At 42.3% G+C, this 15097-nt stretch overlaps 1 protein-coding gene across 1 annotated transcript; it reads right to left on the bottom strand.

Annotated features, from left to right (window-relative positions):
* Positions 1-6393: 6393 nt before the first annotated feature.
* On the bottom strand, positions 6394-15091 carry LOC111234823. The gene is made up of 9 exons (XM_022763002.1): positions 14647-15091; positions 14073-14336; positions 13713-13967; positions 13383-13631; positions 12967-13224; positions 8137-8439; positions 7776-8045; positions 7427-7510; positions 6394-7283 (listed from the first exon to the last, which is right to left on the bottom strand). The coding sequence occupies exons 1-9, from the start codon at positions 14997-14999 to the stop codon at positions 7217-7219; spliced, it is 2103 nt and encodes a 700-aa protein (XP_022618723.1). The 5' UTR covers positions 15000-15091; the 3' UTR covers positions 6394-7216.
* Between the last annotated feature and the right edge of the window lie 6 nt (positions 15092-15097).

Below are 15097 nucleotides of genomic sequence, written 5' to 3'. Positions count from 1 at the left end.
GTGAGTGTACTTCGCTGACCCACAGAGACAGGTGATCAGTCCGTGAGATAAGTGAACGCTTCACTGATGATCCACTAGGGGGGTCATTATCTCAGAGGTTCAACTGTTCAACCAACAACACATTTCTACTTAAAATTGTATTAAAATGTTGTTGTAGACTTGCATTTGAATTTTATCCTCTCACTGTTTTACCTCTTCACTTTTTCCTTGTTTTGTTTGTGTCCAAGCTCTTTAAATGAACCTGTGTGAACTGTGCTACATAAATGAAGCTGCCTAACCTGAGTACATAATGGGCCTACTATTAAAATAAATGTGACTATGGAATGACTACTACAGCCATCACTGTCACACAGGTCATATCTAAAAAACCAACAGTTACATGAGCCTCTAAGTTCTCTGAAGTCCTTTTGCTCTTGACATATGACATGTATCACTGTAAGCTGAAAACAATTTTCACATTTTCAACCCTAAAAGTAAAAAATCTAAACTGCAATATTTCTAAATGGTGTGTGTTGATACCTAAAACAAAGTCCTGGACCAAAGTTAGCTGTAGCACTGTTGCTGTTGCTGTCTGCCTCTGACTCCACAGCCACACCTTCTCCACCTGCTATTATTGGTTAACATTGGTGGAGGCGTGCTGACGTAAGAACACGTGATATTTGTTTTACATTTACTCATCTGTCAGATGCTTTTATTCAAAGTGACTTCACCGAAGCTTCAGAGCAGTCGAGCCCTTGGTGTAAGAACTAAGTACTACATCTATTTAATAAGTGAAGAAGATCAGGTGAAGTTCACAGTAGGAGCCAGTTAGACATGTGAGAGTGTTAGAGGTGTTAGGAGAGGAGGTGCTCTGTGAAGAGAGTCTTCAACAGACTCTTGAAGACAGAGAGGGACGCTCCTGCTCTGATAGACATGGGTAGACCAGACCAGACCAGACCAGTCTGGACTGAGACTGTCTTGTGTGCAGGATGGTGATGACAGACCACATTCATCAGAGGAACACAGTGTCTGAGAAGGAATGATTAAGGTCAACTAGATGGATCAGACCCAGATGTCTCTCTGAAGGCAGCATTAGAGACTGAATCAGATTCAGGCAGTGATGGGTAGCCAGTGGAGGTCGATGAGTGGCAGGGTGACATGTGACCTACAAGACTGGCTGAAGACCAGACAGGATGCTGCATTCTGGACCATCTGTAAGGGTTTCACTGTGCACTGTGTTCCTCATTCTTCTTCTTTTTTGTGTTATAATTATGAATGCAAAACCTCAATGCCATTCTATCTTTTCTGTTACACACACACACACACACACACACACACACACACACACACACACACACACACACACACATTTCATCATTATTATTATTTCTCTCATGTGTTTGTTTTTATTCTCTGTTATGTGTTTGGTCCAATCTGACTCACTTTAAGCGTCTCTTCACTTGTTCTGTAATCACTTAATAAAGAAAAAAACTATGTCGGCTACATGACTAATTATTTTACCTGTCTGGCTCTTTTATAATCTACCATTAAAAGGTGTCTGCGGCTCCATGAGGCGCGTCAGTGTGTCCGGCAGCTGCGCGCTGGAGGAAACTGTTTCCAGCAGCTGAAGGCAGAGGGTGAACTGAGGACGCGTCCCGCGCTCAACGGTCACGGTGTCATTTACCCGGAGGTGACACGGCCAATCAAATTCCGACGTAGCTGCGGGCTTACGAGCAGTCTCTCTCTCTCTCTCTCTCTCTCTCTCTCTCACACACACACACACACACACAAACACAGACACACACACACACACACACACACACACACTGAGACACGCGCACACACATTCCGTCTGGTGGCTCGTAGAGAAAAAGTGAAAGTGAGGCCAGCGGTGTCATTGTCGATAGAGCTGCTGGTTGTGTTGTCCCTGTCTTCCTCCAGCACCGAACCGTCGCTATGTCTCTGCTCACCGTGTCCCGATTGTTCAAGAGTGCGCTGAGGACTCAGCTGGTCTCCGCGGCTCATCTGTCGTCCAAACCTGCCAAACACAATGTCACTGCAGGGGTGAGTTCATGTTCCCTCCACTGACCTAACATGACCTCAGCAGGTAGCCTACTCCCATCCGACAGAGGCTGCAGATCCTCCCGCAACAGGCTGCGCTCCACACCGGTCAGCGGTCAGCGGCCGCGCTCATTGTTCCGCGGCACAGCGCATCTTGGCCCGATGTGACGGAGCAGGTCCTGCCCGCAGCCTGAACTGCGTCAAACTTTAAAGATTATTACTTCTCCCATTCTACAAATATTTATTATTTATTTACATGAAATTTTGAATATTGTATATATATTATTTTCCCTGCACAATGCTGATATCGAAAACTTATCAAACGAATTTATTTTTAACCCTTTCGATAAGTGCGTCAGTATCTCGCCATTATTCCGCCTTATTCCAACACGTAGACCTCTCTGCCAGCCCAGATATAACCACCGGCTATAGACTGCATATATACACACCACATTACCCACAGCCGAACAATGCTAAGAGTTTATTATTTCACTGTGTTTGACACAGCAGTGCAGGAGTTTAATGCACTTTGTGTGACTGTGAGTGCAACAGTGTGAAGTCGCTGTGTGAACACATGTGTCCCGTTGAGCAGCTGCCAACTTACTGACCTTGCTGCTGGTCAAAGTCAGACGGAGTTGACCTGAACCGATTTAAAATCAAAGATTAATAATGGTGGTATTTAGGGAGCGACAACGTATTTTCTGCTCAGCTCACATTGTCAGTCACAGAGATGATTAATGATTAGCTCGGCTACATTTAGCTCAGCAGGCTCACAGAGGGAATGGCTTAATAATAAATCGAGGACATTTTAATGGAACTATAACAGATGAAGCTACAGATTCAACTCACTTACGCTTTAACTACGAGACCCAGGGAAGTTACAAGTAGAAAACCAAAGTGAGCAGAAACCTCACATTTCTCTCAGTTATTGCTTTAGGTCCTCTGTCAGCAGTTACACTCTTATACTGCATGTTTACATATTTAAAAGTATTCAGTGTTTTTATTTTGTGCGTGTTTCATTGGTGTTTGTGTTCTCTGCTGTAAGGTAACAGCAGTGCTGTTTTACTGGAGCGTGCTTGTTTGAAATGTTTGTACTTTGTGAAGCTGTGTAATAAAGAGTGTTGTTGTTGCTACAGATACATTATCTTGCTTGATACCAGTATTGGTTTGTTCACCTCTGCTCATTTGTGTGAAAAGATGCCGCCTTCTTTGGTAAAAAGCTCTTTGTTGTTCTTTCATTAGATACTTTCTGTTCTACAGCAGGAAGTCTTACAGTTACCTACAGTGTACTGTTATTAACTTATATACAGACTGATTTGGGATATTTATGACTAACATGTTTCACATAAACAAACAAATTAGAAAAATGAAAGCACATATGCAGCCTGCAGCAGGATGTAACAACATATAAACCAATGCTGATCTACATACAGTATCTGTTTTAAAGGCACCCTGTAAAGTCTTCTTGTAAACAACATTAACATTCAGTGTTTCTCACCAAAACATGTGGAATGTGTTTTCTTCCTCTTAAAACATTTGAGAAGTTGATTTTTGATGTGTATGTGTGTCCTTGTGTGTGAGATACTAACAAAACGATGCTGCTCCACAGCGCCACCTGTGGATAAAAACTCCACAGTGTGCCTTTGAACCCAGAGCACTGACTCTGTGGTGACATACTGTATCTGCTGATACATCCTTCAGTCCAAGTTCATTTTCAAGGTGATGGTGACCTCATGTTCTTGTGAATGCAATGTATCAGGAATGCCCAGAGGTTGCTCAAAAGTCAAAGGTCAAGGTCACCATGACTTCACAAAACACGTTTTTGCTCATAACTCATTACTTCATTCACTAATTCTGACACAGTTTAACTCAAATGTCTATAAGGATTAAATGAAGTGATCACATTTTATAGCCAAAAGGTAAAAGGTTAACTTCACTGTGACATCATAATGATCTGTAAAAACACTCATGCTGTAACTAAGGAAGGAGAGACTATGACCATATTTCCTGATAATTTAGATAGATAGATAGATAGATAGATAGATAGATAGATAGATAGATAGATAGATAGATAGATAGATAGATAGATAGATTGGTTGGTGAAGGAAGCAAACACGGGCGATTATTCTAGTTTTTGTTGTGTTTTCTGCCAAAGACAACAGCAGCCTTCTACTTTATAAGACCAGGGCTAGAAAACAGCAAACACTATTCTCAATCACAAAATAAAGACAAAATAAAGAAAAAAAGAATCTTTCTTTTTTAATTGTTTATTTATTTCATTTTATATTGTAGAATATATTGTACTTGCTCAGTTGCTGGATTAATGTTTTATTTTATTTACTTATCTACTTACTCTGTAAGTGGGTGTGGTGGGGTTGTATGTGTTTTTGTATGCTTATCATTTAAAACAGCAATAAACAGATTTTAAAAAAGTTTAGAGGACGAATGTTTGTCACATGTCTAATCTGCTGGTCATCATTAACTGGTTTAAATATGACGGAAAGGATGAAACCATTTTTTCTCCTTCTGTGGTGTTCTGGGACTAATGTGTGTACACTATATTTAACATTCTATAATTATTTATTATTATTATCATTATTAGTCTCATATGAAGTCTAGTAACATAAGTTCAAACACCTCTTTGTGTCTTTGTGTCCCGCAGGAGCAAGCAATAGCTATGACAACCCTGATGATGACCATCCTGGGCCCCTCCGGCTGGATACTGGCTCACCTGGAGGACTACAAGAAGAAGTAGAAGAAGGAGAAGAGAGGATCAGTCCGGTCCAGATGAAGACGCCGGCCAGTCAGCCCAGTCCCCCTCCTCGGCTGCTGAGATGAGAGCTCAGTTTTCTGCTTGTTTCCAGCTGACCTGTGATAATGTACATCTGTGCACCTGTAAACCTCTCACCAATAAATACATAGGAATACACAGGAGACTGGGCTCAGTGTGTGTGACGTCTGATTGATGACACTGATAAGGAATACAGTGCTGCAACTACAGATTTTCATGATCGAGTCATGTTGATGTATTTATTTGATTAAATATTTAGCGCACAGCATGTCAGAAAATACTGACAAACAAGGTGACATTTTGAAATAACTTTTGTCTGCCCAACAGTCGCGAAGCCAAAGACACTCAGTCTACAATAATGTGAATCAGAGACAAGCAGCCAATCCTCAGACTGAGAAGCTGGAACCAGTGAATGTCTGATTGTCTCTAAAGACTGATATCTCCACATAGTTAGGGTTTAGTTTTCTGCCAATCAGCTAATGGATTAATCAACTAATTGTTTCCACACTAGAGGCATAATTTGTGTAGTATGCCCATTGTGCAAAACATTACAATAGTACTTTGATGGGTGTGATCTTAGATTGCTGTTTTGTAATGCTACATTCAGAGGGGTTTTGGTGTGTTTTAGTTTGCATTACAGCACATTTATTATTAATACAACCATTTACTGGCTCTGTAAGATAAAAAGCTTCTGGTTAATACAGGTACAAAAGAAGGGAGGTGTGTAACTCCCTATCATTTCTTTTCTGGAGAGAACAATATTCATTCAGTCTTCTTTTATTTTTAGAAACTGCTTTGAATTGGATAACTAAAAGACAAGTTACACTGGTAATTCATTGTCGTAAGTAAGTATTGAACACGTTATTTACTCTCTGTGTGATACCAAATCACAAGGTTTATTCTCAAATCCCATTTTTGGAATATTTAATCTCCCACCAGGCTGCTGAGGCCTGCAGGTTAGTAGAAACAACAGAGAGGACATGACCTCAGAGTCCTCAGCTGTGTCCCAATGTGAAGGAAGCGTCATGAAACTGTTATGAAAATGATCAAATAATTGAGCCTATGTGAACAACAGGAGCAGCTACAAACTGACTGATGGCTGATTGAAAGCTTGTGTTGTAGAAATGCTTGTGTAGATTAGATTGTGGATTAGGGTTAAATAAACACATTTCACTCAGTTCCTCCTCCTCTTTAGATCCAGCTGCTAATTGGTCATTTAACACCCTGAGGGGCTGTGAGGTGAATGTAAAGTCTCTAGAACTGAGCTTTTCTTCTTCTCGTCGGTTTTCTTGTTCTATTGTAAACTTTATACTGGTCATTTTCATGTTAAGCTATTAATAATAACCACAATGGTGCAGCAGTTATATAAATAAACTAGTGTTGTAACTGATTAACATCACTTAACATGGTTACACATGTTCATATACTGAGTGTGATGCTGGTCCAGAGAACATGAACACGATGAGTGATTACTGCCCTCTAGTGGTCAGAAGGAGTAAGTAAAACACAGTCATTCAGAAATGATCACTGCTATCAGACTATTATTGTTATTAACCTTTATTTAGACAGGGGGGTCCATGGAGACCCAGGTCTCATAACTCAATGGTTACATACAAAGAATTTGTTTCATAAAAACAACATAAAACAGTCAAACATTCGGTCGTTCATAAAACAATGTAAAACAGTCAATACAAAAACACCCAATCTCAACAGTATCTTATCAATTAATAGCAAAAAATAATAATAAAAAACTTAAAATTTATGTTAAAAATTATACAAAACATTTACAGCCCTCAACAACAGACTCAAATAACAAATAACAAATCTTTAAAAGTGCCAGAAGAGACTATGTTATTTACCTTAACTGTCTCTTGAAGGAGCCAATCCCAGCTGACATTACACCTGGACAGGTCGTCAGTCAATCACAGGGCTGACACACAGAGACAACTACTCACACTCACATTCACACCTACAGGCAATTTAGAGTCACTAATGAACCTGACCTGCAAGTCTTAGGACTGTGTGAGGAAGCTGGAGCACTCAGAGAGAAACCACACAGACACAGGGAGAACATCCAAACTCCACACAGAAAGGTCCCAGCAGGTTCCGACCCAGAACCTTGTTTCTGTGAGGCCACAGTGGTATTTATACTTTTTCCCAAAAGTGGTAGAAAAAAATTTCACTTCACCTCTCAGGGTTGTTTATACAGATGAAAAAAAAAAAACGTAGAAAATCATCCTGACAAAAAACATCACTTGCCTTCAGGGCTACCGTAGTTCTTATACTACAGTAATATTTTCATCTCACGATTAGAAAACAGTTAATTATGAGACGATAGAACAATTATTCTCTGATGATCCCATTACCACCCCACTGACGACAGGTTCACCATATTTCAAAGCGCTTGTCTTTCTTAAAGGCTGTTCTGTCCACGATGTTGTTGCCAAAGAGTCTAGACAGAAAACAAAGCAGAGAGAGAAATGTCATCAGCCACAATAATATGTCTCACAGTTTAATTCAACTATTCTGAGGTCATGAAGGGTTTCTCTGGAAGCTCTTTATAACTGAATGGTGCACTAATTGATGCATGCTCACCGCACAGTGTCCATGGAGGGGTTGATGGAGAGCAGCTGCAGTAACTTGTCCGTTGAAACATCCGTGATGTTGTTGTGACTCAAACTGTAACGTGCACACAAACACAGACAGTGACACACAGGTACATTTCTTACTGGGTGTCGGCAGCAGAGGCAAATGAAGCAAGGAGAGAAAACATTTTCAGTTGTGTTTGTTTCTCCTCAGAGTGACTGATCTATCTATCTATCTATCTATCTATCTATCTCCACTGTTGTTTTATTACCTCCTCCACCACCTAGACTACAGCTGACACTGCATTATATACAGCGCTGACACATGAAGACATGTGTCTTCATAGTGAGACACTCACTCGAGGGCTTGGACTTTGTGCAGATGTGTGATGAGTGTGAGCAGCAGCTGGTCAGTGATCTGACAGTGACTGAGGTCCAGCTCCGTCAGTCCTTCAGACAAGTCCAGCGTCACAGCCAGAGCTCCGCAGGCCCGCTCATCCAGTGTGGTGTGACTGAGGTCCAGGCCTCCACCCAGGGCTCTACACAGGGACACCGCCCGTCTCACTGTGTCCCTCTCAGTGTTCACAGAAACCAGGGACAGCAGCTGGAGGAGGACGGCTTTACTGGCTCTACACAGAAGAAACAAAGAGCAGGCTGTCACGATGCATGAACATGAAAGTGAACAAGCTTCTGGTTTAGCTCATTGTGTGTCTCACTCACCTGAAGCAGACTCTGTCTAGGACAGGAAACAGCAGCTCCAGTCCTCTGTCCTCCACCTCGCAGTCTCGCAGGTCCAGCTGTGTGTCCTGGCTGCTGTGTCTCAGGATGGTGGAGATGGCCCTGCAGTCACCAGCAGTCAGGCACAGAGTCTCAGTCTGACCCTCCTCTCGCAGGTCCACACAGGAAGAGCAGGACAGATCCAACCTGTGCTGTGTAACCCTGAACAGGCCTGATGCTGCCTCCTGCTGGACGTCACAGGCAGCACAGCAGTGGATCAACCTCAGCAGCAGATTCCTGTCAACACTGGCAGTGAAGATGATGCAGAAAAATACCAAATTTAATATTTATAAATTATCTTCATTAATCAGTTACTAATATGACCTTCAAATACACTAATATCCTAAAGACACTGTATATAATTCATTCATCCATTTTCTACCGCTTATCCTCTAGTAGGGTCGCGGGGGGGGAGCCTATCCCAGCATCCTTGCGGGCGAGAGGCGGGGTACACCCTGGACAGGTCGCTAGTCCATCGCAGGGCACACAGAGACAGACAACCATTCACTCTCACATTCATACCTATACCTCATACCTACCAATCAGCCTAGTCCCCATTTGCATGTCTTTGGACTGTGGGAGGAAGCCGGAGTACCCGGAGAGAACCCACACAGGCACGGGGAGAACATGCAAACTCCACACAGAAAGACCCTGTGTCCGAGCCGGGACTCGAACCCGGAACCTTCTTGCTGTGAGGCGACAGCGCTAACCACTGCACCACCATATATAATATTTATTCAAAAGAAAATGGCATGTTTTAAAAAGTTATTTTGATGTTTTCTCCATCAATTTATATTAACATTCTACCCATCAAGGTAACATCTGGGATCACAGAGGCATCAGTGAAAATCAATCTGACAGGTAAAGAAACACAAGCAGATAATCAGACAGTAGCGAACAAACCCTCAGATGAGCCAAACACATCTGGATGTTGTTGAGCTCTGAAGTTGACTGTGTGGATATTATTCAGTCTCAAAACGCTAGAGAAACATCATTACATGATGGCTTTGAGATTGGACGTGAAGGTGCTGTAGATGAAAAAAGACTCAGTATATATTATGATTACACATTAACATGTTTGTTGTCTACAGGTCCTTGTATATAATATAATATAATATACCAGTACCAGTGAAAAGTTTGGACACGCCTTCCCAATTATAGGTTTTTCTGTATTGTTTTCTATTCTATTGTAGAACTGAACATCAGAACTATGGAAAAACACATGTGGAGTTATGTAGTAAACAAAAAAAATACATTTCATACTTTAGATTCTTTTTTTGGACCTTGATGACAGTTTAACCAGCTTATCTTAACGAGTGTCATGAGGTCATCCCCTGGAGTGATTGTCCATTAAGAGCTGTGTCTTGTCAAGAGTTAATTGGTGGAATTTCTTGTTTTCATGTGTTTGAGATCATCAGTTGTGTTGTGGTAGTGTTGGTACACAGTAAACAGCTCTATTGGACATCTGCACTGATACATATTATGTCAAGAACTGATCAAGTGGAACAACATCCATCATTACTTTGAGACATGAAGCTCAGTCAGAACTTGTATCTTGTATGTATGTATCTTCAAGTGCAGTTGTACAAACCATCAAACACTGTGATGAAACTGGCTGTGATGAGGACCACGTGATGGTGTGGGGGGGCTTTGCTTCTAATGCTGTATGAGATTTATACAAACTTGAAGGCACATTTAACCAGCATCACTACCACAGCCTTCTGCAGCCACGTACCATCCCATCTGCTTTGTGCTTAGTGGGATCACCATTTCTTTTTCAACAGGACTCAGGGCTCTAACTTCCACCCGGCACAAAGCACAACACAAGTGTCTTTGCTAGTTTCAGACCGATACAGTCATTTTCCCGTCCATCACCCATGTTGTTTAAATAGCAAATAACACTTGCTCCCATCTGAGCGCCCATGGGTGGGTTGGTCTTAGAATGAATTGAGGTCAGGAGCAGCGCTGGTGCACTGTTATCTTGAGGCAGTGGAAAGTGACAATGATTCACTCACACCTTCTTTGTCCCTCAGAATCACAGAGCTGCTGCCTGTGTCATGACTGGGCTCACTGGTCAAGGATGGACTCACTCATCAGGACTGGTCTGTTNCCCATGTTGTTTAAATAGCAAATAACACTTGCTCCCATCTCCCATGGCACTCACACCTTCTTTGTCCCTCAGAGTCACAGAGCTGCTGCATGTGTCAGGACTGGACTCATTGGTCCAGTCTAACTGTCTAAGAATCTAACTGTGTGAAACACCTGCNTCAGGACTGGGCTCACTGGTCAGGACTGGACTCACTGGTCCAGTCCTGACCAGTGAGTCCAGTCCGACCAGATTCTACAAACAGAATCTAACTGTATGAAACACCTGTGCCTGCGTTTTAAAGGAAATGGGAGATGGCACTGTGATTGGTTTATTGGATTTTACACCCTAAACACTCCCATTATTAATTAAGAGACTAAGTAGAACCCTTTGAACCATGTGTCTGGTAACATGGACACGCCCTAAATGCACTTGAACCATGTGCTTTGGACTGTTAAAGCCCAATGGGCCAAAACACATCTCCAGGCTGTGTAAGGCTTATATACCATAAAGGAGAGTGAAGGAGCGCTGCATCACATGACCTGGCCTCCACAGTCACCTGACCTAAACCCAGTTGAGATGGTTTGGGATGAGTTGGGCACAGAGTGAAAGAAAAGTCAACATACATGAACGCCTTCAGTACTGTTGGAAATTCCATTCCATTACAGGTGATGACCTCATGGTGAGACAATGAAGAGTGTTCAAAGCTGTCATCAGAGCTGAGGGAGGCTACTTTGAAGAATCTAAAGTCTAGAACATTTTGTTTACTACATAAGTTCATCTGTGTTATTTCATAGGTTTGAGGCCTTCAGTTCTACAAGGTAGAAAATAATACAGATAAAGAAAAATATTGATTTAGACGGTGTGTCCAAACCTCCGACTGGTACTGTGAATAAAAATATTATTATTAAGTGTAATTCTCTCCTTTGTGGCCAGGAAACTATACGGAGCATGTTTAGATGAAACCAGGTGATTTTTCTGAGCCTAATAAAAATTAAATGAACCACTGAAATACATGTGGATAACAGCTGTGATCTTAGCAACTGCTGTTTAAAGACAGAAGAACCTGGGCCAGTATTCACAAAGCATCTTAAGGCTAAAAGTAGCTCCTAACTTGCTAATTTAGGGGAAAGTCCTAAAAATAATGGTCGTGTCAGTCCTAACTTTAGGACTCCTATTATTTTAATTTTTTTACTAAGAGCTACTCACAAAGCCGCTTAGTGTTAAAAGCAGCTCCTAAGTCTGGGAGAAGTCAGAAGCAGTGGAGAGGACTCCTAACTCACTCAGACCAAATCACAAAGAATCTTAAAGAGCTTCTGTCATTCCACATCACAGTGTTCTGGAAACCTTACACGATGCTGAATTACCTAAAAATATACGACTCAATCACGAGGGAATAGTGATCGTTGTGGAGTTTGTGAAGAATGCTATAACATCTGGAACAACCCAATCACTGCGGAAATGAAGTGTTTGGCAACGCTGCGTCAATAAATGCGCTGTCACCCGACATCATAGGACAATTCGTACGATTCATTTTAGATGTTCAACTACTACAGAGAAATAAAGCAGCTTCATGGTCGGTCTACCTGCTGTGATCGGTGCCAGACGAGGAGGTGTTTGTAAGCGGGAAAATAAAATCACACCATCAACACACAGGTTGTGATGATGCTGCCTGTACAGCTGTAGACATTGTTGTACAGGGTCCAGGATCTACACACGAGTCATGGATCTTAATGGAGGGTGACCTGATCAGCTGTTTGAAAGGATCATGTTCCAGCTGGGTGTCACCTGGTGGGTCAGAGGAAATCTTCTCACACCTCAACCCACAGCCACATTACAACAGGTACAGCTGCAACAGACTGTGATAGGCTGACAGTTAGCTTTAATTAGGTAGGACAGGTTCGTTTTTTTTGTTTTTAATTGAGAAGAATTGAGAGAGAAGAGAAGTACAGAAAGATAAAGAAAGAAGTTGTGTGTGCAACAGGTAGAGGGAAGTATAATAGTATGAGTCATGTATGCTATCAGTTAGAGGTTGCTTAATAACTCCTCAACAACTCCGTCTCCTGTGCTCACTAAACAACGTTTTTATATTAAATGTGTGTGTTATATACATTCAATTCACTCAGTGGAAAAATAATAATAATGTTTCCAAACACTTCATTTCCACACTGATCCATCAGTTGGTAGGAGATGTTATTTAATCCCTCACAAACTCTAAACCGATCATTATTCCCTCGTGATTGAGTCGTATCTTTTCAGTAATTCAGCGTCCTGTCAGGTTTCCAGAACACTGTGATGTGGAATCACAGCAGCTCTTTAAGATTCTTTGTGATTTGGTCTTAGTGAGTTAGGAGTCCTCTCCACTGCTTCTGACTTTCAGTATTAGGTGCTGCTTTTAGAGATAAGGGGCTTTGTGAATTAGGAGTCCTAAAGTTAGGACTGACACGCCCATTATTTTTAAACGGCAGGTTAGGAGCTTCTTTTAGCCTTAAGATGCTTTGTGAATAGAGGCCCTGATCTTCAGTACTACATTAGTAATGAGGCAGAATTTGGATGATAGATGGATCTAATGCATCCAAACACTGATGATGGGAAGTATGGTGAGGTGGTCCAGGGACAGGTGAATCATATCCTGTGTGTTGGACTGATACAGATACAGCATTGAGAAACAAGCGCTCATGTCTGACCTGAGTTGAGAAACTTTGTCCAGAGTAAAGAGGATGGACTGTATTTCTCCTGCTGGTATGGAGGTCCACAACAGCTTCAGGTTGACTCTGTCACTGTGTGTGAGGGTGAAGCACACAGCAGCACAGTCCACTGAGTCCAGCTCTCTGCAGGTCAGGTTGATCACATGATCAAATGACCTCAGTAGACTGGGTACAATGTGACTGGCGTGAGCTCTATACGTCTCTCTGATGGCAGTCAGCACAAAGCCGGGACTGGACCTGAGAACATACAGTGTATTTACCAGAACACTGTTTAGAATTGAACTGCTGATGAAACATAAGCTACAAAAACACATATACAAATGATTCAATAGGATAAACTGTATGTGTGGATCTGGTAAATGGTAAAATAAGGGTGAACTAAATAAATTGACCACCGTTTAAATAAAATCCTGTCCAGGAAGGGAATCAGACGTGTGATGTTCTCCTGTATGAAGTGATGCTTCCTCAGGTTCACAGTGATGGTCTGAGCTGGCACCTGCTGCAGCAGATAGTGAAGAACCTCCCAGTCCAGACAGCAGGAGGTCAGGTCTCCACCAACCTTAGTCAAGCTGGACAACGTCAAGTCCTGGTCCTGGATCTCATGGAGGAGGGCCGGTAGCTGCTGGAAAGTCTCTGCGCTCAGTCTGCAGGTTCAACAAATACAAATGAATATACATTGTGTCACTCATTAGAATGTATTTATGAGGCTCAGGAAAGATCTTTACTTGATTCTTAAGGGACCGTTGTGAAGCAGCAGTGTAACGACACACCGAGCAGGGACGCAGAACTCAGTCAGGTCTAACCGGTGGACTTCCCAGTATCTCAGCAGGGACGCCAGACGTCTGACAACCTTCAGCAGCTCTCTTTCTGGTGGCTGGACTGTCTCAGGGGCAAGAGAAAGATCTTCAAGAACCAACGGACAGACCATTCTCCCCCTTCTTACGCATCCAAACAGCAGCAAGGCCGTGTGGTTGGACAGCCTGAAAACCCAAGAGAGAGACACAGAGAAAAGCAGTTGTGACATTAATAACGTAGACCACTAACGACACATTCAAACTGAACAAGATGGTGTCATGGTGTCATACCTCAGACTGTGTAGTTGTGTGCTGGATCTAAAGAGGAGGGCGGCTCCTCTGACAGACACCTTTGTGGGCGTGAGGATGAGATCCACGTTAGAGGCACAAAGTCCAAGAACTTTCCCCACAGTCCTGCAGGTTTTCCTTCCTAACTCCCCTGTTAGGTGCAGGGTGAAGCCCAGCAGCTTCAGCAGAGAGGCCAGCTGCTTCACCTCCTTTCTGGATTTTACAGAGATGGATGTACACACACTCTGGAAGAACTGTGGACGACAGCTGAAACACAAGATTATGGATGAACTGTGAAAACAGAGCGACAGTACAAGAACAAAAGACTCACTGCAGTACAACGTCTCTCATTAAGGATGAGTGAGCAGATACAGAGGGATGGCTTACTGTATGTGTGGAACTGTGAAAACATCACAATACATTAAAAGACCATATATTGTTAAATAGTTAATTGAAAAATTAATTCATTTTTATCTACATTACGTTGATTTGTAAGTAACAAATCAGTTTTTTCAAACCAGCAGTGATTATTAGCTGGATTTGTTAACAAACCTTTTACAGTATTTGTTTGACTTACCTGAGCTGTGAGATATAAGGCACACACTGCAGGAAACTCCTCACTTCACTCTCTTCATCTGACCAGCCTGTCAGCTCCACTTGTTTCTTCTCTGATTGGAGTTTCAGCACTTCCAGGAGGATGGAGGTCTTTCTCTCTGAGAGGTCTATGATCCAGACTGGAGGAACTGACTGGAAAACTGACTGTAATGCTGGAAGAACACTCAGGCCTGTTTTAGACTCATAGTCCTTCACATGGGAGAAAAGATCCAGCAGGAAATCACACTGATATTGAAGATCATCATCATCATCATCATGATCCAGGTCTCTGTCACTAAGAGGGAATGTGTTGTATCTGCACACTGATGATAACATCTCCAGTATCTTCTCTCCTGTCTGCTGTTCTCTCTCTGCTGCTGCACACAACAGATTCCCACAGATCTCGGCTCCATCTGAGACTCCAAACCAGCGAA

Source organism: Seriola dumerili, unplaced genomic scaffold (assembly GCF_002260705.1).
Source record: "Seriola dumerili isolate Sdu_G_001 unplaced genomic scaffold, Sdu_1.0 BDQW01000465.1, whole genome shotgun sequence".
Lineage (NCBI taxonomy): Eukaryota > Metazoa > Chordata > Actinopteri > Carangiformes > Carangidae > Seriola > Seriola dumerili.
Note: the sequence above shows the minus strand (reverse complement) of the source record. Positions and strands in the feature narration are given on the sequence as shown.

Bases quoted from the DNA above. Each gene is read 5' to 3' on its own strand.
- LOC111234823 (XM_022763002.1), bottom strand. From the start codon at position 14,999: ATGTTATCATCAGTGTGCAGATACAACACATTCCCTCTTAGTGACAGA. The intron at 13,225-13,382 runs GTGGTCAATTTA...GTATGTTCTCAG, and splicing joins GACAGGATTTTATTTAAACG to GTCCAGTCCCGGCTTTGTGC. The intron at 8,046-8,136 runs GTGAGTGAGACA...TCTTCTGTGTAG, and splicing joins CTAGACAGAGTCTGCTTCAG to AGCCAGTAAAGCCGTCCTCC.